Raw genomic sequence first — 27,003 nt, 5'->3', positions numbered from 1 at the left:
TATGCTAAGTGACGTATCCATCTGGTCTGCAATCTTCCCTAAATTAAGCAACTTAGTCAACATTGTCTGTTCTGAAACATGCCAAACTGAGTAACCCATTGTTTTATACTGTAACTGTAAGCCTCATGGCAAGTCTGACACTCTATACAGAGCTTGTTTGCAAAGCTGCTCTATAGACAGTACTTTGTTTTAACTTCAAACTGATTACTACTTTTCATTTACATTTTAGGAACTGAAGACCGGCTCCTGTTTACGAACAGAAGCTAAACAACGCTAGTTGGAAGTTTACATACAATAGTTTGACCTCACAAGCTACAGCTGCTGTGTTTAGAAATCGAGCTTGGTAAAACACGAGACCCCTGGCCCAGGAAACAAATATCCATCACATATGCTCAACATTAATTTTATGAGAGAAGTAGCAAATAATAAACAGCCTGCACAACATAAACATATTACATCAAATACAGAAACATATATATCATGTTATATCATAAACATGTTTATTATTACATCTCTTTTGTAAGTTATCTTTTCTCAACCTCTAATTTTTCTTCTCCCATTCCTTTGGTATTATGTGCATGTAACACAAACATGCAGTATCTCAAATCTGTCACCCTATATCCAACATATGGCACAGAAAAAAATAATAAACACAAGAGATTCTGCAGATGCTGGAAATCGAGAGCAACACACAAAATGCCCGAGGAACTCAAGGGTCAGACAGCATCTATGGAGAGGAATACACAATCAACATCTCAGGTAGGTTTCCCTCTTCATATAATAACATTATACATTTTGTTTCAGGAGCTCATGAAGAAGCAAAGGGAAACCCTTCATATTCCTGAAAGAACACAAAAATGTGTGCACAGGTTCCTCACAAAAAAAGTGACAAAAAAGCTTATTCGAAATGAAAAAAAGAAGAAAACTGCAGTGTCTGGAACTCTAAAATAAATATAAAAATTGCCAGAAAAACTTAGGAGGACAGAACATTCATAGAAAGAGAAGCAAAGAGAACATTTCAGAATGAAGATGAGAATCATTAACACAGATCACACTCTGTTTCTCTTTCCACAGATATTTTGACCTGCTGAGTGTTTCCAAATGTTCCTATTTTCACTGAACTAATTGTAACACCAGTCTCGCACTGATGCCCAGGCACAATTCCTCACTGTCAGCACTGGGCTGACAGTTCTCAGAGAATGCTTAACTGAGAGAGGCAGTCAACCAGAATGCATGTCGAATTAAAACAATATAAATAAGAATAAGATAAGCTGCATGCTTGATAGAACGGTGCTCAAAGTGTAGACAGCTGCAGATTCTGACGGACAGCATAGGGCAGTTAGAAGTGCAGATGGACTGCCAATGGAGCATCAAGAATGCAGAAATGGTGGGAGACAACACACTTAGTGATAAAGATGAAGAGTAAGGTGTTTCTACGTTCTCCCCATGACCACATAGGTTTCACTGGGTGCTTCGGTTTTTCCTCACATTCCCAAGATGTACTGGTTGGTAGCTTAATTGGTCATTGTAAATTGTCCTATGACTAGGCTAGGATTAAAATCAGGGGATTGCTGGGTAGCATGGCTCAAAAGGCCCGAAAGGCCTATTTGATGCTGCAGGTCGATAAAATTAATGAATTAGCTTTATTCATCATATGCATATCAAGTTATGGTATCGTGCACTGTTGTAACTATATATATAATTATGTGGTTTTGTCAGTTTTTTCAGTCTTGGTTTGTCCTGTGTTTTTGTGATATCACACCGGAGGAAATAATGTATCATTTCTTAATGCATGCATTACTAAATGACAATAAAAGGGGACTACGTGTCTTCATAATCTAAAAGTCACCGCGTCCCGTCACTCTGTGGAAAAAGAAGAGATGGAAATCACAAGCATGAGCAGTTATGAGGGGTAGGTAGTAAGGGAGTAACCCTTGGTTAATCCCCTCTCTAACAGTTATGTCTTTTTGGATAATCATAAGAGGGATGTCTTCCCAGGGGAAGGAAGTCAACAGCCCAACTTATGGCACCAATAGTGGATCAAGGGAGGTGGTGGAACAGGACTGAGAGAGCGATAACAGTAGGGAATTTGATCAGAAGTCGGAAATGGGCATTTCTGTAGCTGCAGGAGACTCCAAGCTGCTATATTTGCTCCTATTGCGGGGGGTCAAGAAACTCTCCAAGCAACTGTAGGACATCCTGGTGCTTAATCATCAGTCATTGTCTCAGTGACATAGGTAGGAGAAGGGATAAGGTCTTGCAACATTAATTTATGGAGCTAAGTAGCCACTTACGGTGCAGGACCTCAAAGGTTGCAAACTTCAGATTGCTTCCAGTGCCTCGAGCTAATGATGTTAGGAATAAGATGGGTCAGATGAATGCACGCATGAAGGACTGGTACAGAAGGATAGGCTTTAAGTTCTACAATTATTAGGACTGTTTCTGAGGAAGGATGGGTTCTGTAGAAGCAGGATAGGTTGGACCTTAACCAGAATGCAACAACATCCTTGCTGGGAGGACTGTTAGCACCTTTGAAGTCAGTTTGAGATGCATTGACAGGAAGACTCAGAGTCTCAGAGTAGACGCTTGGCTGAAAATGCACAATCATCTGAAAGGAGAAATAGTGATTACGCCAAGTGGGCAATGCAATCACGTAACTGAACATCCACGGAATGCAAAGTTAAAATGAATCTATTTTCATGCAACAGCTTAACTAGTAAGGTAGATAAAATCAAAGCTTTACTTTACAAAGGGAACTCTGAGTGGGCTGAAGGAGGAAGAAGACTGGCACCTCACTATCCTAGAGTATTAAATATTCAGTTAAGGAAATAGAAAAGGAGGTGGATTTGCAGTGTTAATGAATGACTGAATTACTGCAGTTCTGAGAGAGGATATCCTGGAAGGGTCCTCAAATTAGGTCAAATGTGTAGCGACAAGAAACAAAAATGGTGCTTCTACTTTGCCGGTGTTGTACTACGGACCTTCCAAAAGTCAACAAGAGGTACACAATCAAATATAAAGGCAGATATTAGACAGAATGGAGGTTATAGTACTTTGGGATTTTAATTTTCTTTAAATAAATTGAAATTGTCTTAGGCTCGGGAGGGTGGAATTTATGAGAAGCCTCAAGAGCTTTTAGACATAGTATGTAGATAGACTAGCAATGGAAGAAAACAACTGGATATTATTTTGGAAAACAAATCTATTCAAATGGAGGCAATGCCATGGGCGAGCACTTTGGGAATAGTGACCATAGCCCCACATATTTCAAAGCGGTTATGGGAAATGATAGGGATGGACCAGAAATAAACAGGGATAGACCAGAAATTGAAGAAGGTAATTTTCGTTAGAATATAATAGGATCTGGCTCAGTTTGATTGGGAGCATCTACTTGCAGGCAAATCTACAGCTGCACATTGGGAAGCATTTAAAGGAGAAATAGAAAAAAGCTCAGGGCAACAAATCCCTGCAAGGTTAAAAGCCAGTGGAAAAAAGTTCAGGGAATCCCCAATATCAAAGTTTATGAGGGGATGGATGAGAAAGAAAAAAAAAAAGAAATGTGGTAGATCTTTGGAACCAAAGATGACCAAGGCCCATCAGGAGTACAAAAAGTGCAGGGATGGGCTTAAAAAAGAAATTAGAAGGCATCAGGAGCTGTGAACTATCAGTGGCAGTCAGGATTATGGTTTACCTGAAGATGCTTGAGAAGTACCCAAAGGGCAAAAAAAAATCTATCTGAGAAAATGTAGAAGCCATAAGGGACAACGGGAACAATCTGTGTATGGAGCGAGAAGATGCTAAGTGAATATTTTTCAAGTGCACAAGGGACATGGCTGTGTACAGTCATAGACTCATTGAGTTATACAGAACAGAAACGTGCTCTTCAGCCTGACTTGTCTACACTAAAACCTTAAATAGATCTAGCATAATGAGGTGAGACACATGTGAAATATGAGGAGGATTTTCTCACCCAGAGAGTGGTGAGTAACTGTTTGTTAATCAGGGTCATAGACAGCATTGAAGAAACCAATAAATGAAACCTTGAATTGCTTAGGCATGGAAGGGTTGAGCCAACTATTGGGAAGTGGGATTGGCGCAAATGGTTCCCCATGGTCAACACGAATATGATGGGTTGCATGGCCTGTTTCTGTGCCTCTGTGATTCAAAATGCAAATACCCAATATAGCAGGTGAACATCAGAAATGGGAAAATGCTCACGAACTTCCATCATATCAAATGCAGCTCCACCCACTTTCTACTCAATCACCTTTTAAACTTTAGCTATGTTACACAATACCACCACAGTATCTATGGAAAAGAAAGAAAACACTGAAGTTTACTCTGGCCAATTGATTTTATAATGTTCCTTATCAGAAAAAGCAAAACACGTCCATAAGCCCTTGTCTGATAGAACAGATGTTCATGTTTGAAAACTGAAATATCTCTTCTATACTTAGAGTGCTATCAAGTAACCAGCTGTTGTGCTATACATCAGCTGGAGTGCTTGTAGACTTCTCCACAAATACAGTGGTGCAGGCTTCCCAGTTAATAAGTTCTACCCTTTCCAATAGTAAAGATGCTCACCATTCTAATTCCAATTTGATAGCAACCTTCCACATTCTAAAACAATGTATTCTGGAAAAAAAACATTGATTTTAGAAACAGAGCAACTCAAGGTTTAGGAGGCTATTTGAGAGACAAAAAAAAATTGATTTGGATTGATCTCACTTCCCAGTTTTTCATCTTAGCACTGCAGATTATGGTTTTTCAGGTCTTCAAGGTTTATATTTAAAGTATCATAAAGGTTTTTGCATCGCCACTATTCCAGGCAGTGAGTTCTAGTCATCCAACTCTCACTAAGTAATTGTTTTCCGCATCCTCTAATCCTTCTATTAATTATTTTAAGTCTATGTCCCATAGTCAGTGACCTCTCTGTTAATGAAAGTAGGTCCTTTATGTTTACTGTTTCATAATAGCATGCATTTTAATTAAATATCCCCTCAACGTCCATTATTCTAAAGAACTACCCTGGCCTATAATGACTCTCCATAATTACAATTCCCAACCCTGACAACATCCTCAAATCATATTAGTCACAAATGTTTTAAAGTTTGCACATGTAAGTGGAGCAAAAACATTGGATAGATGATTGAAAACTGGAACATTGAGGGGCAGTTTAGTGTGAAATGCTGGTCCAGAAACTTCAGCACATTCAAATGGTGCTCCAATATGAAAACAATAACTATCTTGCTCACTGTCAACTCTATTCTATATTTCAGCTGTGTCTGAGGTGTGTGTTCCAAATTTTCAGCAGTGAAGAAGTAACGCGAAGAAAAATAAAAGGAGGTGAATATGATGTCACAGGTTTCCTAATGCCCAAATTAGATTCTGAAGCACAAGGCAGAGATTTCATAAACAACACACATAGATAACTGCGAAAATGATGACAACATCAAAAAAATGCTTTCATATAAACTTGATGCAGAAAATTCTCACATTTACAAATTGCAAAATGTTGATACTTGTTGCATAAAACTTTTTCTTAACAATGTGCATATCAGAATGGAAATGATTTCTCTGATGTACCTTCAGGCTGAAACAAAATGATCACTTCAGTTATGTATTTCTTTTGATTGACCCGAAAGGTTGTTGAAACGAACATTGAATTCTTCTTCAATGAGGATAAAAGCTCTGAGATGCATGACAGGGACACAGTTGGACCAAATTTGACAAAGCCAAATTGACAGTTGACACAGAGCCAAAATAGATAGAGGGTCAGGAGTATACTTGAAAAGGACAGGTCTAGTTTCGGTGGTTGGTGTGCGTGAGGATGGAAGGATGGAATGGGGAAAAAAGGCAATTCAGAACTTAGGAAAGATGTAAAACACACTTGCAAGGGCAAGAGAGGAACACACTTACACTAATTTTGCAAAAGGATCTAGAATTAGAGAAATGCAACGTTCCCCAAAGTTTTGAGGCATTAACAATGATTTAAAAAAACAACTAATAGAAGATTTTGAATAGAAGGCTGATACGTTATTGGAGATGCTGCTGGAAGACATCCAAATTAGGTCAATGAGTAGAAGGAATATTTATCCTAAATACCTTATGGTCTTCTGCAGCAACACAGAGCAGATCCAGCTCAGGTTGTAGAAGAATACATTGACCTCCCACAAAGGACAATTTTTGATGAACATAAATTATAAACAACTGAAAAAAAATGCTGATACATGCAATGGTGAATGCACAGCTCTGAATAATCCCTGAATGATGTTTTTATCCTGATGTCACGCAGACTAATGACAATTGTCTAATTAAACCACAGGTATGCACAACACACAATCATGATGGCAAGAAAGGGGAAAAATAAAAAAAACAGCAATTTACAACAGCATTTAACTAACACAATACTCAAATGGGAGCACTGCCAAAAAAAAACTTGAAATGTTTGTTCCAACGGGGTTTGCAAACAGATTTAAAGATACTCTAGTAAATGTCAATATTCAGTATTTCTTTTGGTAGATCTTATGACAATTGAACTGCTCACATGAAGTGGCCAAGCAAGGAAATTGTACAATTGGTGGGCATATGTTGCAAAATGATCTTTATTGCAGAACAGTATTTAAAAGAGGTATTTTAATAAGCGCATCCGCTACATACACATCTTTGGGGAGAAATGTTAAATAAACATTAACAGAGGTCAATTGAAGCAAGGTGGGAGCCATAAGTGACAAAGTCTCATTGGGATGGTTCTGCACTGTAAATCCCTTGTAATACATTGTTAACTTTGATTATGGCTGTCAGACTCATCACCTCATGTCAGGATATTTGTGCCCCAAGCTCGTGGAAGGAATGACAGGGAAAAAAACGAATGAGTTTGCCACTTATATCCATTGATCTGATTAACAGCCACTGATAGGTTTCACTGTTGTGGCTTTGTTCAACGGCACTAAGCTGACAAATAGATTGAAATATTAGCACGAGCTCAGCAGAAGACCAAATAACTTGAGATGAAACAGAAACTCATGCATAGAGTAAAATAAAAATTGAAGGTGTGAGTACCTGACATAACTACTCTATGTCCCTGTTCCTACATCCTTTCGCCTTCCAGATTTACCACTACTGTGGTAACTTCCCCCTACGCTATGAAGCTGGGACACTCAGCGGCAGTTTGCTGTGGCATTTCTGTCAAGTGCTCCACCTGGTGACCATGTTAAGAACTGGCAAACCTGAGCCTCCGGTGCAAGATGTAAGTGTCACTATGTATCTTTACACTTCGTACTTCGACCACAGGAGAGAGACTGACATTCAAGAGCTAATGAGCCCAACATAAAATGTGTCTTTCTCATAGCTTTATGTTCACATGTGACTATTTTTAACATGGCTTTAAGGTAAGGGGTGGGAAGTTCAAGGGGGATATTAGAGGAAGGTTTTTTACTCAGAGTGTGGTTGGTGCGTGGAATGCACTGCCTGAGTCAGTGGTGGAAACAGACGCACTAGTGAAATTTAAGAGACTACTAGACAGGTATATGGAGGAATTTAAGTTGGGGGCTTATACGGGAAGCAGCGTTTGAGGGTCGGCACAACATTGTGGGCCATAGGGCCTGTACTGCGCTGTACTATTCTATGTTCTATGTTCAATTTTTAAGAGAGGAAAATAAAAACAATTCCATATTAGAGCTGAGAATTTTAATAAGGTTTGCTTTAACTAATATTACACCGCATAACATTCCCCCTGATTTTTTATCCTAGCCTAACCATGGGACAATTTACAATGACCATTTAGCCTACCAACCAGTATGTCTTTGGACTGTGGGAGGAAACCAGAGCACCCGGTGGAAACCCACATGATCACAGGGAGAACATACAAACTCCTTACAGGCATCAGTGGGAATTGAATCTTGGTCATCTGTACTGTAAAGTGTTGTGGTGACCATTACGCTACCATGCTAATGCATTCTAGTTCGGCTGCTACCACTGTGAAGAACCGCGAATAGTGAACCTGGCTCCAGGATCTCTCCAAGGCTCTACTGACATGTTCCCCTCCACTCAATGTCCCAGCAACGTGCAATGTCAAAGATGTTTTTACTGTTTCTCAATGGCTCCTATAATCACAGACATTTGGAAACAGTTAAAAAGAATGAACTCCAGTATGTGACAACTGTTAATTAATACAACACACAAATAATGGGAAAAAAAATGTATAAAAACAAAGTTAGCCTGTGGGAAGTGCTGGAGGAGCCAGTGAGAGCTGGTGTAAAGATGAAGGCTAGAAATAAACTTATGTCTAGTCACGGCTGAACGACTTCCACAGCCACCCTGCTGAGTCCAGAAGTAAGGTGTCAGATATGTATTTGATTTCCTTGCCGCAGTCTGCAGGCACACAAGCTGAGAATGTATTACCACACACACTGCATCTAGCCAGTAGTTCTTTAACTGTCAGTATGTTATGGTCCATTATGTGACCTTCAAATATATCTGTGGTCTCAACTTTCATTATAGAAACTACCTCTTAAAATATATACACTTTCTTCTGTTCCCCAAGACACTGACAAATGCAAACTTCTAATGTGTCCATTATATAAATGACATAAAAAGATCCAGCTCAGGTCCTGAAAATGATTGAAAATGAAACCACTATGAATCAAGAAAGAAAAACATTCAGAGCCACTGGAGCCTGGCATAGTTCCACAGTACTGCACCAAGTCCTAATAGACTTTTCTGAAAAATAAACATCATCTTAAGTAATCCATTCAAGGCATTTGATAGAGCTGTAATTGGTCATTACCACATGTTGTGCATTTATAATCAAAGATCTCTTGTACTTTGTAAAGTCAGTTAACCATAATATATTTTGATTTGTGACTTTAGTACTACATTGGGTTATAGTTAATATTGGAGTGGATTATTTATATATTTATTTAGCAATACGGTGCTGAGTGGTCCCTTCCGGCCCAACGAGGTACACAGCCCAGCAACCCACCTATTTAAAACTATCCTAATTATAGGACAACTTAGAATGACCAATTAACCTACTATCCGGTACTTATTTGGGTTGTGGGAGAAAATCGGAGCACCCAGAGGAAACCCACACGGTCCCAGAGAGAATGTACAAACTCCTTCCAGACGGCGCCGGAATTGAACTCTGTACTCAGGAACAACCCGAGCTTTAATGGTGTCTCGCTAACCACTGGCTACCATGGCACCCTTTTGACTAAATAGTCAGCACTATGGCCAATATTCTACACCTGCTTGTACCTAATGATAAAGAAGTTGCACTCTGCATTTATGAGAGGAAGCCTGATCACTATTTGTCACATCATTGTCATGACAGCTTCCTGGTTGATTATGTAAAGATCCCATGAAAAGAATTTGATAGCAGATTACTTTAAGGCAATGTTCACTTTTTTGGCAAAAGAACTGATGGACCAGTGGAGCTACTAAAAACATTCAAGAAGGTCTTTCAGATCCCTACAAAAATTGAACACAGACTTGTCCTTAAACCCGAAGAAATTCTACAAAACCTTTCTGCAGATAATAAAGGGGTCTACAAAATTTCTGGGTCTCCCATTGTTGAGGGCTACCAGTTTCTTGATACAGTGGCTTCTCCTCCACCTTCAAGTAGCAATGGCTCTCCTCTCAGGAAGAGGTAGTGAGGTGTATCAATGAGCATCTTAAATCTGCTCCAAAATCATTCTAATGTTGGGACATGGATGAGGGCGGTGGTTAAAAGATCTTCAGACATCATGGCAGCACTGATACAGATGTGAAAAAACCTGGACAGAAAAAAATATATTTGGGGAACAAATAAGTAGAATGAAGGTGTAAAAGTCTTGAATAGGACTTTTGTAAAATACCTTGAACAGAACCTGAGGCAAGGTCTCTATAACTGAGAGTGACCCAGAAACTAAGAGCAATGCAGTCACTTGTTTGCTAGAAACAATCACAAAAAGTAGCAAACACATAGACTGTGGAAATGACTCCTTGTCCCCTAATCATATACACAACAAGACCTCCAGAATCCTTGCAAGCTGAATGGAACATTGGCGATTTACAAAGTGATGAACATAAAATTATTAATGACTACAAATTTTATGTTCATACCTGAAAGGGACTATTGGTAGCAATACAACGTTCCCATGTGGGCAGGCATGCAGAGGACACTCATATCTTTAGAAACAGCTCCTGAAAACCTCCTGTCTGAAACACTCTTGGCAAAGAAAGATGGTACCCATGTGTCATTCTCCTGTATGATGACTGCATCATGCACTCAATGACCATAATCCCCTGACAAAAGAGTGTTGTTTTATTGTTCAAGTCTAAGCTGTCATGCTGGGTATAGAAATGTAACTCCTTTAGTCAGCTGCTCCTAAAGTAACAGTATAAGTTCCTCTGGCATTGCTGTTAACGAACAGTGACTTTTTCTTAAAATAAAGCTTTATGAAAGACTGTTTAGAAGATTGTCAATACCATTTTAATGGCCGGAAAATTGACAGAGATGAACTTCTGGGCCAATCTGACTATATTATTTCCAGTAATAGAATCAATACAGAATATTTCCCAGAAACATGTGAATAACTTTGTTATACAGAACTCCATGAGCTTTGAGTTGGTGAATTCTCAATATGGTAAAAAATAGATAACCAAATAAAATTCAGCGGACATTTACTTTCCTATCACAATAATGTGTCAACTACAACTTTCTTCAAGTCTTTTCTTTGCTACATTTGAACGTAGCAACCGAACACTGGAGTTATTTCCCACAAATTTCTTCTGCATCCAGAAACATACGTACTCAGTCATTTTATTTTTAATTTGATTTTTGTGGTTTGGACATCACTGACAAGGTCAGAATTCATTGTCAGTCTTAAATGCCCTTGAGAAGATTGCAGACAACTGTTTTCTTGAAACGTTACAGTCCTTTTGGTGAAGGTAAGTATGTCATACACACATCTGACTTATACTGAAAACACACATATGTAAAGATTCAACCTAGGGCAAGATGCACTGATTCACTTAGTGTTGCCATTCAGTGGAAGAATTATACAAAAATAAATTACTAAGAGATAAACTAGAATGCATTATGACTACCATGTAATGACAAATACAACAAGAAGGACAACAATAAAAATTATAAAAATATTACATGTTAGTTTAGCCTCAGAGGATTATTAACTCTTAGTGGAGAAATAAGACGATCATTTCGTATGATTTTCCTTTCCAAAGTATAACTGCATTCATATAAAGCAATTTTCTCTGTACTTGAGTGCCTTATTTCACTTATCTCTTTATAAAAAGAAACCAAATAAAATTTTAAGTTCAAACTCCCTTAAGAAAAAAACATACTGCTTAAAATGCACTGTGCTGTGACGATATCCTAAACAAAAACATAGCTCAGTATGATATGAGGCAAAGCTAATCCTAGACTCAGCCAAAGATTTCTTTGATGTCACCATCTATAAACCAAAGCTGGGTGACTTTTCGAACTGCACACAAGTTCAATCCAATTCTAAAAGCCATGTTTTATACTTGGATGGATTGCAAAGTAATTTTATTTCTGAAATAGTTTAGATTAAATTTTATTTAATTCACTCAAACTGTTCAAAGCACTTTGTATACAGAGAACTGAAACATAGACTGAGTTTAAGGACAAACTTACTTCTTCCTACATGCAAAAAGGTTGATCTATTTTAAATATGAATGTGGGACTGTCTTAACTTGCAGTAATGCTGTAAATTCAATATATTTTTATAAAAAGTTTTAAGAACTTGTTAAGTGAAATATTTCAAGAACTAAATTACAATTAAATTTTACATCAATCAGTTCCTGAAACATATTTCTCTCAGGTGCACTCAGTTGACACCAATACACATGTAAAGGAGTTACATAATCAGATTTCTTAAGAGGTCCATTCAAAGAAAATTGCCCTGCAAATATTCATATTCAATCTCAGTTTCTGGGCTTAAAACAAGCATGAGCCAGCAGCATCAGAAACCAAAATGACAATTTAACAAATCCTTGTAAACTGGACTACAAAGTTCATCATCCTTAAAACTTAAGTTAAAAGAATATCAGCTTACATGATTTTTTCCTATAATCCAGAGCCTTTATTTCATCCTAGATTCCATTCAGCAGAGCAAATGTGTTTACTTTGTATTCTAGAACAGCATTCAATTTACCTGTAGCTGAAGATTTCCAGATGTAAATGTACCTTGTTCTTAATTTGATGCAAAAATTAATCTTCTAAATTTTTTCTCCGATCTATTAAAAATACCACAACTTAAAAGCATTTCCAAGAAAATGAACATCATCAAAATTTGATGAGCTTTTCTACTTTAAAAACGGATGAACCTTAAAGTTCAAAATAAATTTCAAAGTAAGTTTATTATCAAAGTATATATATGTCACCACATGCTATCCTGAGATTCATTTTCTTGTGGGCATTTACAGCATATACAAAGAAAAATAAAGAAATCAAATAAAAAACTGCACACAAATCAATTTGCAAAAGATGACAAATTGAGCAAACATGAAAAGAAAAACAAAATAAATAATTCATAAATAAATAAACAAACTAACAATAAAACATTGAAAACGTCAGTAAGACGAAAGAGCTGATTGTGGACTTCAGGAAGAGTAAGTGGAAGGAACACATACCAATCCTCAGAGAGGGATCAGAAGTGGAGAGTGTGAGCAGCTTCAAGTTCCTGGGTGTCAAGATCTCTGAGGATGTAACCAGGTCCCCACATATCGATGTAGTTATAACGAAGGTAAGACAGCAATAATACTTTATTAGGAGTTTGAAGCGATTTGGCATGTCAACAAATACGCTCAAAAGCTTCTATAGTTGTACCGTGAAGAGCAGTCTGACTGACTACATCACTGCCTGGTATGGAGGGGCTACTGCACAGGACCAAAAGAAGCTGCAGAAGGCTGGAAACCTAGTCAGCTCCATCTTGGATACTAGCCTACAAAGCACCCAGGACATCTTTAGGGAGCGGTGTCTCAGAAAGACGGCGTCCATTATCAAGGAGCTCCAGCATCCAAGGCATGCCCTATACTCACTGTTACCATCAGCTAGGAGGTACAGAAGCCTGAAGGCACACACTCAGCGATTCAGGAACAGCTTCTTCCCCTCTGCCATCCAATTCCTAAATGGACATTGAACCCATGAACGCCACCTCACTTTTTTCTTAATACACAGTATTACTGTTTTTGCACGTTTTTTTAATCTATTGAATACACGTAATTGGTTTACTTGTTTATTTTTTTTTCTCTTTGCTAGATTACGTATTGCATTTAACTGCTGCTGCTAAGTTAACAAATTTCATGTCACATGCCGGTGATAAAAAACATGATTCTAATTCTAATTCTGACATTAGTTGCAGAGTTCTTGAAAGTGAGTCTATATGTTGTGGAATCAGTTCAATGTCGGGGTGAGTGCACTGGTTCAGGAGAGAGGCGGTTGAAGACTCCTGAACCTGGTGGTGTGGGTCCTACGGCTCCCGTACCTCCTTCCCAATGGCAGCAGCGAGAAGAGAGCATGGTGCAGATAGTGTGAGTCCTTGGTGATGGATGCTGCTTTCCTGCGACAGTTCTCCTTATAGATGGGCTCCATAGTGGGTTGTGGGGGGGCGGGGTGGCCTTTACCTCTGATGGGCGGATCTGTATCTACCGCTTTTCGTACTTTATTCTATTCAAGAGCATTGGTGCACCAAGGGCAAGCCATTTAAAATTACTTAAATAATATAAATCAAGAAATTCCATTTCATCATTTCTTTCCAGTTTGCAAGTCTGTTAGTATTAAAAGCCCCAATTTTATTTTTACTCTGAAGAGTCAGGTCCACACGACTTAATTTTTGGCTTCTTTCTTGCATTTTTGAAGTTCACTTTTGTGTCATATTTGCCTGTCATAACAATTATTTTAAAATATTCTGAATAAATTTGCATAGTGCAGTGTGTCCCAAAGAGAGGTCAACGAGAATCTGATCTGTGGGGTTAAAAGCAACAGAAGAAATAATGTACCTCTACAAAATGCGCATTTCTGTATAATTAACATGCGAACTTAAATTGATAATCTCAGACGATGTCAACATTTATATAACTTGCATAAATGTGCATGACCTTGGGTTCTGTTTAATGTGCAAGTCATTATGAAGCTCCGTTGTTTCATTAAAAAGCATTAATATTGGTAATTCAGCAATTCACATACATCAGAATCATTGCAGAAGCTACATATTGCAAAATAGGTGGACCTTGAGGATATCTAAATAAGGGGCAATGTAACAGAATCATAGACTTGCACAGTAGAGGCCCTTTCAGCCAAACATATCCATTGTATTTGCTTACAGTAGGCACATATCCCTCCACAACCTTCCTATCCAAGTACACGTCCAAATGTCTTTTAAAAATTGTAATGGATCTGCATCTACCATCTCCTCTCACAGCTTGATCAAGTAGTACTCCGTCCTCTTCACAGCCACATTTTGTGACACCAGGGTCACGTGGCGCAAGGGGAATGATACACAAACCAGAACAGATTACAAGTCTACGCAACGAATCAACGACAAGAACGCCTCCCACCCTGATTGGCGGATGGCATGATTTGGCAAAATGAATGATGTGAATTCCAGGGAAGCCCCCCTCTTCCCCAAAGGAACAGGAACCCTATCTGGCCTCAGGCAGGGTGAGGAGAATCCTAGCCAGGATAAATCCATGCAAAGCTGCGGGGCCTGACAACATACCTGTTCAGGTGATGAGGGATTATAAGGGCCAGCTAATAGAGATTTTAACAGATATCTTTAACATCTCTTTGCAACAGTCCACTCTCCCTGCAGGCTTGAAGACAACCAGCATCATTCTGGTGCCCAAGATGCTGATGGTAACTGGCCTAAACAACTACTGTCCAGTGCTGAAGACCTTAACAATCGCAAAGAGCTTTGAGCAGCTGGTAATGGTTCATGAAACTCTCGACTTCCAGCTACATTGGACTTTTTCCAGTTTGTGTACTGCTCAAACCGGTCTACTGATGATGCCATAGCTTTGCACCTGCATTCATTCCTGTCTCATCTAGAAAATGGCCTCATATGCTACAACGTTGTTTATCGATTTCAATTTGGCATTTGACATGATCATGCGTCAGAATCTGGTGGGTAAACTGTCCTTGCTGGGACTCAACACTCTTCTCTGTAACTGGAACTTGGACGTAATGGAAAGAACCCAGTCGGTCCAAATTGGCAGCAATAACTCAAACTGCGTCACACTGAGCACTGCTGCCCCCATTTCACACTGCTGTGTCACAACTGCACTGCCAGATCCAGCTCGAACCGCATCATCAAGTTCGCTGATGATGTACCGCTGGCTGGACACATCAGCAACAATGATGAGTCGACATGGAGACAGGAGAACAAATGGTGTGAGAGCAACAACCTGAGTCTCAATGTGGACAAGACAAAAGAAACAGTTGTGGACATCAACAAGGCACTGGGCAAGCAATCTCTATTGACCGTCAATAACTCTGCTATGGAGAGAGTGAAGAACACAGAGTTCCTTTGGGTGTACATAATGGACAGTCTAACATGGACCCACAACACCTACACATTAATCCAGAAGGTACAGTGGCATCTCCTGATGCAATTCAGACATGCCAGGCTCTCTGCCCCCATTCTAACAACCTTCTGCAGATGCACCATCAAGAATGTCCTCCAGGTTGCATCATTGTGCGGCACAGAAGCTACAAGGCATCAGACTACAAGATTCTACAGAGTATGGTAAAAGCCATTGAGGGGATCACCAGTCTCCTCCCCTCCCCTGCCCCATTACTGGTGACATCAACCAGCAGCATTGTTTTCAAAGGACCTGAAGCATTGTTGAGGATCCTTACCATGCATCCCACAATTTCTTTGACCAACTATGATCAGGAAGGAGGTAAACGATTAGGTCTGCCAGACTGGGAAACAGCTTCTTCCCCCAGGCTGTGAGGTAAATGAACACCCTACCATCACCGAGGTCTCATCACTGGGACAGCAAGTTTACTGTATGCAGTTAACCTGTGCTGCACATTTTGCATGTATTTTCAATTATATCTTATTAACTAATTTGTGCTAATATTTTGTTTAAGTGCTGTGCATGATATATTACACCACCAATGCCTTTGAACGGGAACTCCTACAAGATTAGTGGATTTGACCCAGTACACCATGGGGAAAGCCTTCCCAACCACTGAGCACATCTACATGAAATACTCTTGTAGGAAAGCAGCATCCATCATCAGAGATCCCCAATACCCAGGTCATGCACTCTTCTCAGTGCTGCCGTCAGATAGAAGATCGAAGAGCTTTGGGACTCACACCACTAGCTTCAAGACCAGTTATAACCATCAGGCTCTTGAATAAAAGGGGATAAGTACTTCACTTGCCCCATCATTGAAATGTTCCTACAAACAATCATTTCACTTTTAAGGATTCTTTATCTCATTATTTCATGTTCTCATTATTTATTGCTATTTATTTATATTTGCATTTGCACATTTTGTTGTCTTCTGCACTCTGGTTGATCTTTCATTGATACTGCTATGGTTACTGTCCTGTAGAATTCCTGTGTATGCTCACAAGAAAATGAATCTCAGGGTTGCGTATGCTGATATATATGCACTTTGATAATGGAATTTTCTCTGAACTTTGCATTTTATATTGTGGGTGCATTATGGTCTGGAGGAACATTGTTTCATTTGGTTGTGTATATGTACAGTCAGATGACAATACACTCGAACTACATAAAAAGCTTACCCCACAAAACACCTTCAAATTTCACCCATCTCACCTTATACCTGTGCACTCTAGTTCCAGGCTCCCTGCCTTGACATAAAAAGTCTAACAATTCACAGCTTATGAGGCTAAGCCCCTCATAACTGTATAACCCTTTATTACTTCTCAGCCCACTGCATAGTAAGACTAAACAAAGCCTATCTAATCTCTCCTTATAAATACAACTCTCTATTCCAGGTAGTACGTTGGTGAATCTTGTCTATATTCTCAATTGCTCTTATCACCTTCCTATAATGTGCCAATTAGAACTGTACATAATACATCAAATGCAGTCTAACCGGTGTTTTGTATCATCTTAACATGTGTCCAATTTCTTAAACTCAATACCCAGGCTACCCAAAGCCTTCTTTACTACCCTACCTACCTGTGCTTCCCTTTTCAGCAAGCTATAGATTTGCAACCCAAAGTCTCTCTGTATATTAAGACTTCCAAGGTCTCTGCTATTTGCTCAGTATGAGCTACCAGAATCCAATATCTGCAAACACTTTACAAGTATCAGTTGAAACCCAATGCTAAAGGGCCAGTAGAATACCATACCTATAATTTATTCTGCCATTCAATAACTCATTTAGACATTTGACCCAACTCTATGTACAGAGATTTTCTGCTACATACCTTGGGCATCAAACATCTTGGTGAATTTATCAATTGACTATGATAAATGAAGATTGAAATGCCCAGCATTCCTTGCAGTCCTGAAGCACCTGGCTCCAATTTTCAAAATTAATGTCCTACTGCTAGCAGAATTTTTTTTTTAAATCATGCCCTGTCATTTAAGCCTTAAAGCAATCTACTGCAGCCTGATGTATTAATAAACTCAACAAAAACAGAAAAATTATCTGTTGCCAACATTGCTTCAGCTAATGATTTGAAAGGAGGGCAGGCCATTTACCCCAGAACATACCATCAAATGAACACCAAACAGATACTATCTGTAGAATGAACAACACACAAACTGCAGCAAATTCTTCTAATAAATCCTAGGTAACATTTTTTTAAAAGTTAAAACTAAATGCATCAGGTGGAGAGAAGTAACACACAGAAAATGCTGGAGGAGTTCAGCGGGTTAGGCAGCATCTATGGATAAGAGTAAACAGTCGATGTTTTGTGCCAAGGTCCTTCTTCAAGACTGAGAAGGAAGGGGGAACATGCCAGAATAAAAAGGTGGCAAGAGGGGAAAGAGATGAGCTGGACTATGTTCCAGTGTTCGCTTGGTGGAAGACTAGTTACATTATATACTTGTTATATATATGCTTTTCAATCGTAACTATATGTGCTTTGTGCTGTGTGTGACTGTTGGTATTGTGTTTTGCACCTTGGTTGCATTCATACGTATGGTTGAATGACAATTAAACTTGAATTTGATTTACAACAGTACAGTCATAAATTTGGATTAACAGGAGGATTAACCCAATTGTTCTGGATTTTGGGAATAGCACATAACCAGAGAGTACCCTGGGTTACTGCTCCAGGTGACTCAGGAATTCCTGTTGAACATCCTCATGTTCTAGTCAAATTTGTACTTGTCAAGCATAGTACTAATTTTAACTGGTGTTTTAATATCTCAATGCTGATGTATTAAGCAAATATTAGCCAGGTGGCCAAAGTGCTTTGTGGAACTTTATTTAATATGCCAGCATACAAACAATTCTTTTACAACAAAGAAAAAAAAATAACAGAAAGTTAACAATTTTTTTTCCAAATTTTGTGCAACCCTCAACTTCTGGTTTATATGTCTCACTTGTGGATTAATTTATTGTTTCTTGCGACTAATGTTCTCACAGCTGTGTCTCCACTTAAATGTATTGGATTTTTCATTGTTACACTATTTCTTAGTGCCTGCTGCCCTCTGGCATCTCACCCAGAGCACCTCATCATTAATGATGGAGTCCCATCTGTTGTACTACCAAGATCATATCAACCAACACCTCCGATAAGAGATCGCGTTCAGGGCAAGGATACATAATCATTGCGGACCAGAAAACACTTGACAAGTTCTCTGATCGCATTCTGGTAAACACAACCTAAAGACCATCAGATTTGTTCAATCTGAAACCATATGTGAAACGCACATCGAAGTAAATTGAGAATGCAAAAGTATTTTTTTTACAATTTGCTTTAAAATTGTATGGCAAATACAAAAGAGGCACAAAGTCAAGAGTACTTCAGAAGGCAGTGAGCATAAAAGTTCAAGTTCAAGTTTTAATTGTCATTCGACCAAACATGAATATCCATGAATACAGCCAAATGAATTAAAGATATGATGCTGTCTTTTTTTGTTTGCAGTTGGACGAAGTGTGACTATTTCCCTATCATGAACTCTCAAATACACCGTAGTCTCTGCCGCTTACATTCATTTCCCAGCTCACCGTGGTAAAGTATTTTTATTCTCAAATTAATTGACCAATGCACGTTTAATTATAAACTACATTCTCTCATTACTTAAAACTATTCATTCCCACGGTGAACTCTTGAGTAAATTAATCGCACAATTCCAAAGCGTAACGCCGTTTTCGCTGACTTGTAGAATAGCAAGAGCTGCTTTCTTCCACTTCCGAAGTTCATTACCAACACTGTCTCGACTAACGTAGGAAATATCCCGTTATAATGAAAAGCACTTCCCCATTACATCCGGAGGAAAACACCAGCGATGTTCCTTAAAAAAAAACAGACTACTGTGTCAAATCACGTATCTGCAATCCAATTAATAATTAAACGAGGTTAAGCAGTTTATAGATGCATAAATTATAGGGCATGAATCACAGGTTTGAAACTCGTGGGCGATAATTGGAGCTGAATCAAGACGAGTCGATTCTGAAAATCGCTGGAAGATATTTCAAGTAGTACCGAGTTTATTATGAAACAGAATGTCTTAATTCTGTTCCGTGAGAGAGCATTCACCATGGACAGAGACTTTGCAGGTGCTGAGTGAACTTAATGTCAATCTTCAATCTCTGCAAGTCTTCAGAAACAATGGCTGGCATTTGCTTACTGGGTGAATAGAGCAACCATCAATTTAGCTGATGGTCCTAGACGTCACGGTTTCCAGTTATTCTGTTAACCGAGGCGATTTGTCCACCGTCCCAATTCAACCCACTGCAAATATGCTCACAATGCACCAGCCTTCACCGATACATATCCTACCCCACTTTCTCGGAGCGTTTTCACGAACGCCGATTACGACTCCGCCAAGTCATTAGCATCTTGATTAAAACAAAAACATAACTTAAGGGGAAGAATTGCAGTCCGGATTCGAGGTGGACCCAAGCGATGACAAGAATCAAAACAACGATGGGGTTTGTCACCTTGAAGTTGCAGTAAATGCGTGAAGTGTTACAGGTCTCCGTCAAGCCGTGGCCTTAATCAACAGGAGAAGTCATTAATCATCTCCGCGCGGAATCCTTCCCCTCAACAAATCCCACCGACCGCTACTCAAGTACGGGAGACTCGGTTACAAATGATCAGCAAATAGCAGGGAGCTGGATTTGCGGAACCGGGATCAAATCCCAAACTGGACCGCGCAGCCAGCTATTTAAATCCACTTAAACGCATATGTGATCACAACCAAATTAAAACCGGCTACTGTAACATATGTTTGCTAACACGTTAAAGGGTCTGAAGAAATTTTAAATCTGAAGTGCAATTATAAACATAAAAAAAGGAAATATTAAACAAATCATCATAGCGCTGTCTAAAAGGATCGTTGTAATTGCATAGGGAGCTGTTCGTAGTACCGAAAAGAGAGTTAAATATTCCCCGCAATACAACGTAATGGTATATCGTACAACCTGCCTTCACCTGTGACTATCAGTACAGATTGGTCCTGACACTCTCGCGCAGCATCAAGTATTTTTGTGGATTCTAAACTACTTAAATCATTGCATGTAGAGGATGGCTTCCAATCGGTTCATCTCGGGATTAATTGTCCAGTGTTACTGGGGTGGCGCGAGGTAGAACTGGTTTGCACATCTGGAGAAAGTGTTAAAACAGCTGTCCTGATAACTGAATGGGGTATGGGAGGGCCACGGGCCGAAGAGGGACGGGAGCGAAAGGATTAAACACACGCGCGACCTTCCTTGTATTTTTGTCAGGCACTGGCTTTTGACTATCGGAAGGGGCAACCGTGAGATTATCCAAGGCGTCGGGAGAAAGGAAATGAAGAAAAAGTTCAACGAAGCAGATACCAGCAAAAAAAAGCAAAAAGACCATATCTGGAATGCTGTCAGCTCGCTTTGCCGGGCAGTGGGTGCTCGTTCCCCGTCTGCATTCCAGTGTCCCGGTAACCATCCACCAAATGTTTCCCCTCGCTTTCCCCAGTCACCCCAAACCTAGTCTTCACGTTCTGAACGTGAAACCCATAAAGTTCACCCATCCGATGATAACATGTTTACAGCGTGTCTAGGGTTAGTCGCTTCCAAATTTTCACCTGAAAGTAATCGCGAGTAGAAATGGGCTAAAGAACTGGAAATACGACTGCCTTGAAATTCCCCCTTTCTGTATTTTAAATATAAAGAGGCGCAAATAATGCCACTTTATGGAGCTTATTTGCATGCTGCAGTCCGGAATAGTTTGCTGGACAGAAAGAGGGGGAAAATATTGCAGCGTTGCTACAGCAACCGCGAACCCGAAAATCTCCCCTTCATTACAACAAAAATGCAAACCTCCTAATAGATTGCGGTGTTGCCTCACAGAAGGAAATGATATAAAAAAGGGCGAATAGCGGCTCCTAACTTACCGCCGGCTGCAGCGATCCAGAGCGAACAACAGAGCAGGATCCGGCTCAGATTGACTTGCACCTTCATCATAACTGTAATCCCGAATGCACCAACACTGTCAGAGCTCCAGCGCGCCCGTGTTATTCTGAGCCCAGCAGCAGCATGCACTCCGGTTTCCGATATCTAACACGCGAGATGTTGCGACGGAGGCTTGTGGCGATGGCAGCCCTTCCAGTATTATTCCCCTTCTTTCGTTCAGCGCCTTGGCGTTGAAACGTTAAGAGCTGAGGAGAGGAAAAAAAACGCTGTACGAAGAGATCCCTCCGGCTCTAGCTGCTTCACGCATGGAATGAACCATCTCAGGGAGGGTTGTTGCGCCTTCAGCGGACGTTTTCCGAAAAAAAATGATGTCTTATGTCACACTTGCCAGCCTATTTTAGTCAAATCCTCTTAAGTGAATTACATAGTTATCACACATGCTCACTTGACAAGAGTTTTCATTAAAATACGAGTGGGTGGAAGAGTGCAGTAATATTGTTCTGGGACAGAATGATATTGCACAGTATATTGAACTTGTGAAGTACGAAACCATGTGAATGGATTCCCATACGTGTCAAGTAATATCGCCCAGAACATACCTGGACTAAAACTAAGAGTTAAATAAATAAAATCATATTTTCAATCTTAGCAAATTAAGCAATTTCTACACGTTGTGCATATCTTGCACACGTTGCCTTTTATCGTTTTTTTTTTGTATTCCAAACATAATTTCCAAAGTTGTCCTGTATATTGGACCATTATCAACTCTATCCAACATTTAATTAAAACATCATTGTGCTGTTCTTTTGTGTTTTTACCAGTCAGCTATTTGAACCCTAAATTACATGAGTAGCAGCATGTCAAAATAGATTCGGTTTGTCTTAACGACATTATGAGAACTCTAAGTTTTTTTTTATATATTTCTTCCTGCATTGGAGATTGTCCTTCTCGATTAATGAAAAATGAAGGGGTCAGATTCTTGGTAAATGTCCATTTCTCTCCAAATCAGAGGTAACTCAGAATAGTAATGTTACTGGGAAAATAGACTTTAAGGATAGCGGACATATGGATTGTGTTATAATTGGCTACTTTGGGAGTGGAAGAGGATATTCATCCCGATGAAGTGTGTGACATCAATTATCATCCTCCAGTTCAAGAATTGTAACAATACAATTGTTGGATTTTGAACTTCGTTGTAATTCCATAGACTATGGCAACAGATTGCAGATGCTTTGTAATTTGCCATCTTTTAAACATGTCATGGGGGGGGGGGGTTGTATATGTTGCCATTTTAACACTGACCACCTTTTGCAGACTGATAATTTCAAGATCTTATGCACACTTAAAGAGTATTTATTATGAAAATGAACATTGTAAGACTCTACTTTCTATAGTCATTGTTTCATTTGTTTTAATCACCAGTGTTCCGTTTTCCCAATGATCTCATATGGGATAATTAACGTATCAAATTACCTCAATGTTGTCAATAGCAACCTGCACGAACTTCCATTCTCTTCGGTAGTGAACAAAATATCAATTTACTTCAAAAGAGAAATATTGTAAACTGTTGACCAAAACCTTGAAGAACAATGTTTTATAGAGGATGTTGATGAAAGGGAAAGAGTTGAAAGGAAGAAGGTTTTGAAGCTGAAGACACAACTGTCAATAAATGTTACTGACAACAAATAACACACAAAGAGGTTGTGTCAGAGGACCCCAAAATTTGTGGTAATGTGTCTGTTTGCGGGGCGGGACGGAGAAGATGGAATTGTTGTTTCAGAAAGGATTAGAATGATGAAGAGCAGTGAGACCACAAAGATATATCCAAGAAATAAGAATTTTATATTGAAAGCACACAGGTTTTTCAGCTAACATTGAGAGGTCAGTCAAAAATGATGATTGTGTGAACTAGGGTAAGAAAGGATATGGCCAATGGATACTGAAGCTTCCAGTGTGGAGAATGGAATAGGGGCACAGGGACATTAAAAGTGACATGGATAATAACTCCACCAGCTACTAATTTGTAATAAAGTTGGAGATGCAACATGCTATGGAGGCAGACGTAAGGCATTTTTCTGATGAACCCAAATGTTTGCTTCTCTGATAAATACGGAAAAATTTACATTCACAATTGGAGTATGTGTCCTACCGCCCAACTTGCAAAGCCATTCCCTGTGGTATGTTGCATAAAATCAAACCTAGGTATGCCTAAGATTACACAATGAAGGTAATATTTGGTGGGAATTTAATTATTTTTGTTAATTGAAAAGGACCTCTTAAAAAAAAGCACAATTTTTATTTGTAGGTTCCATAACAAATATTGCTAAGAAATAAGTCTGTCAAATAAATCTATTTCTTCCCTTCACTATTTATGTTTGATACCTCTCCTTTGTGGGAGGGTCACTTGGTAATAGTTCATCTTTTTTTACCTGCTAAAAGTCAGAGGTTTGACTTTAACAGTACTGTCAACCAAGTGACCACGTGGAGCTTCACGTATGTCCAGTTCTCTAGTATTGTCTTTGATGATGTAGTCATTTAGAATATTTTTTTTGAAAATTGTTTCCTCAAAATTTTCAGATAGATTTAGGCAAGTGAATACCATGTAATCCAACTCCCATCTTTTCTAGATTTGTATTGATGGACATCAAAATTATTGCAATTCATTCCATATCTGTAAATGATCAACAAATAGCGGATTACCGCAATAGGTTGGATTGGGGAGACATGGAAAGTTCAGCATTAAACCTTCCTGTTTGACACAATAGTTCCCCCCCCACACACACACACACTTCATTTCTGCTAATTTGCGTTAGATTGCTCAATCTTGCCTATGATATTAACAATAATAAACAAAATGTCAGCAGATGCTGGAAATCCAAAGAAACACCCACAAAATGCTGGAAGAACTCAGCGTCTGTGGGAATGAATAAGCAGTCGACGTTTCGGGCTAGAGACCCTTCATCGGGACGGATTATTATTAATTTATTAAAATAGTACTTTGTTAAAAAAATTCCACAACAATACTTGGACATAATATGAATGTAGATGTGATATTGTATTGTGCATTTAACCCTGGTCGCTTTCACATAAAATCAGATCGATAGCATGTTGAAATTGGTCTCCAGTCTCCCCAGCAGTTCACAATACGCCACTCCATTTGCAGCATTAAAGTTTGCGGAGGCTAAAAACTTTTATCCCGTGACTGGTGCGTATGACTAAATAGGTTGGGTATTAAGCCTAGAAATTGGACCAATTTACACATCTTCCAGGTCTAAACATCACATATAGGTGAGTATGCTTGGGATCAGTTGTTTCAGCAATAAATTGAAGTGGAAATCATACCCATTGAGAAATTGGTAATTCTATGTCTTAGTTACCGAAGTGTGATCGACACGGGGGAAATCAGCGACCACTGGTACAACTACCGTCGCGCATTACACGCCATGCATTTTCATCGATTGCTGGTGAAGATTATCACCTCTGAGAGCAATTTACGGCCTTCATTTATCACCTAGAAGATCATTGTAGAGTCTCTGCAATGAAGCATCCATTAATGCGTCTGCATTGTGGTATAGACAGAACCGGATTCAATCTGTCAGCCTCAGATTCCCTCTCACACATTACAGCCATTTTTTAAACCGCACTCACCAGAGCACCCAGCTACCATTGCCAGCCCACAACTCGGAGTGGCGTGAGGCGATGGCGGCTGACCTGCGTATTGGGGATGAGGATGGGAGTGCCCAAAGACCCAGGAAATCACAGCCTAGCGAAAATGCAGCAGTTGGGAGCCCTGCCTGTAGCTCCTGACAGGAACCGCACAGACTTGTTTCTTTGAGCAAGATACCGTAGCGCTGCTTTCGACAACTTTCGCCTATTTTGTTTTTCTTTTGGAGGAGAGAGACCCGAACGTGGGCGTATCCGTTGGATATCTTCAGCCCAATGACAAGAGGATGTAGTCCAATTTGTGACTTCACGTACGGTTTCATAGCACTCCTCCAACAAGTGTGTAGAAGTGGCGAGTGTGAGTAAACCGGGTTTTTGCGAAATAGTTTGCTGCAAGCCCCGTTCGACAGCACAGCGCGCATTGAATGAGCGGTGTTGACAGATGCAGTTTATGTTCCAACTGGTTGATGGCGAGACTCGGAGAACCATTCTCTGAACTTGTGCTGTCTTCAATCGTCCCGTTGTCTGGAGGGTGGTATGGTGCCAACGGGCCGTTGAAAACAAAACGCTACATGAGAGAACCGCTTTATTCTTATTTAAAGAGAGGGAATTCAGTCCTTTGCAAACCCTGCCCCCACATTAAAAACTCAACTTTATCTATCTTTGCCTCTTCAATCAAGTTAGTTTGCGTTCTCCTCTTCGCCTATAAAACGTGCCGTTTAGTTTTAAGGGATTCCACTTTTCTCTCTCATTTTCAATTGCGTCAACCAAATTGATACTGTTCGAACTTTGGGTTCTGATTTTCTTTAATTCTACCTCAAGTTCCTTAGTTCTAAATTTTTCAATCGTTATCCCGCGTTCAAAGAAAAATCAATGACAGGGCGGCGTTAAGCGTCATTATCCATGTAGTGTGCAAAAACGATGAGTGGCTGTGATATATGCGTGTGGTTACAAAGGTTACGTTATGCAGGAGTTTGTTTAACCGTGCATTAGCCGCGTCAGTGTCGATGTTTTGTAATGCAAATCAGGAATTCGGCTCTCGAGGCAACTACCGGAAGCTTCCCTCCGCGAAAATTCACTTCCCCACCTTCTGCGTGGGGTCTGGTTCCCCTGCTTTAATTTCCGATTGGATCAGGATGTTGTAAATTGTTTTTTACAATACGTAATCTGTTTCCAGCACAATGTATGCTCTTTAATAACTGGCTTTCACCACACTACGTTGACTCTGTTTCTAAATGCTTTCAGTAAAGAGGCTTGTTTTTAAGGGAGGGAGGATCGACCACCAAGGCTGAATCCTGTAACATACATGCCACCTGCAGGCGACTCCCCGCAACACATCACAGTTACATATTTTATGGTTAGGGCTGGCAAATACAGTACATGCTCTTTTAGGGAGAGAATCGCACACAAGAACGTGCACACTTTATTAAACATGAACAATTTGAACTTTTTGATGAACGTTTTCATTATATGTAGGAGTATCATTTAAACACTTGGCTGAGCAAGTGAATCAGAGGAGATAGTTTCACCTTGTAATACTGAAATTGAAATTAATTCATAGATTGTAGCAGTTTACTCTGCAGCAATAAAGTGTCGATGGGCATACAGATAAATACAGAGAATATGCAAACATATTTGAAAATCCCATAACGTATGCTCAAGATTTAGAAACTGCTGATTTGCTAAAAAAAAAAGTAAGATTAACTCTGGACTTCCAGCATCTGCAAAAATTTTTTTTTAAGATTAAATATCGAGGTTCA

At 39.5% G+C, this 27,003-nt stretch overlaps 1 protein-coding gene across 1 annotated transcript in view; it reads right to left on the bottom strand.

Annotated features, from left to right (window-relative positions):
• The window catches only part of csmd2 (CUB and Sushi multiple domains 2), a 2,031,293-nt gene extending 2,009,471 nt beyond the window's left edge, over positions 1-21,822 (bottom strand). Inside the window, exon 1 of the mRNA XM_063033882.1 lies at positions 21,562-21,822. Within this exon, the coding sequence (XP_062889952.1) occupies positions 21,562-21,631 (70 nt within the window). The 5' untranslated portion in view covers positions 21,632-21,822. The remainder of the gene's footprint in view (positions 1-21,561) is intronic.
• Between the last annotated feature and the right edge of the window lie 5,181 nt (positions 21,823-27,003).

The sequence above is a fragment of the Mobula hypostoma genome, chromosome 26 (genome assembly GCF_963921235.1).
Source record: "Mobula hypostoma chromosome 26, sMobHyp1.1, whole genome shotgun sequence".
NCBI classification, from domain to species: domain Eukaryota; kingdom Metazoa; phylum Chordata; class Chondrichthyes; order Myliobatiformes; family Myliobatidae; genus Mobula; species Mobula hypostoma.
This window is presented reverse-complemented; position numbering and strand designations above follow the sequence as displayed.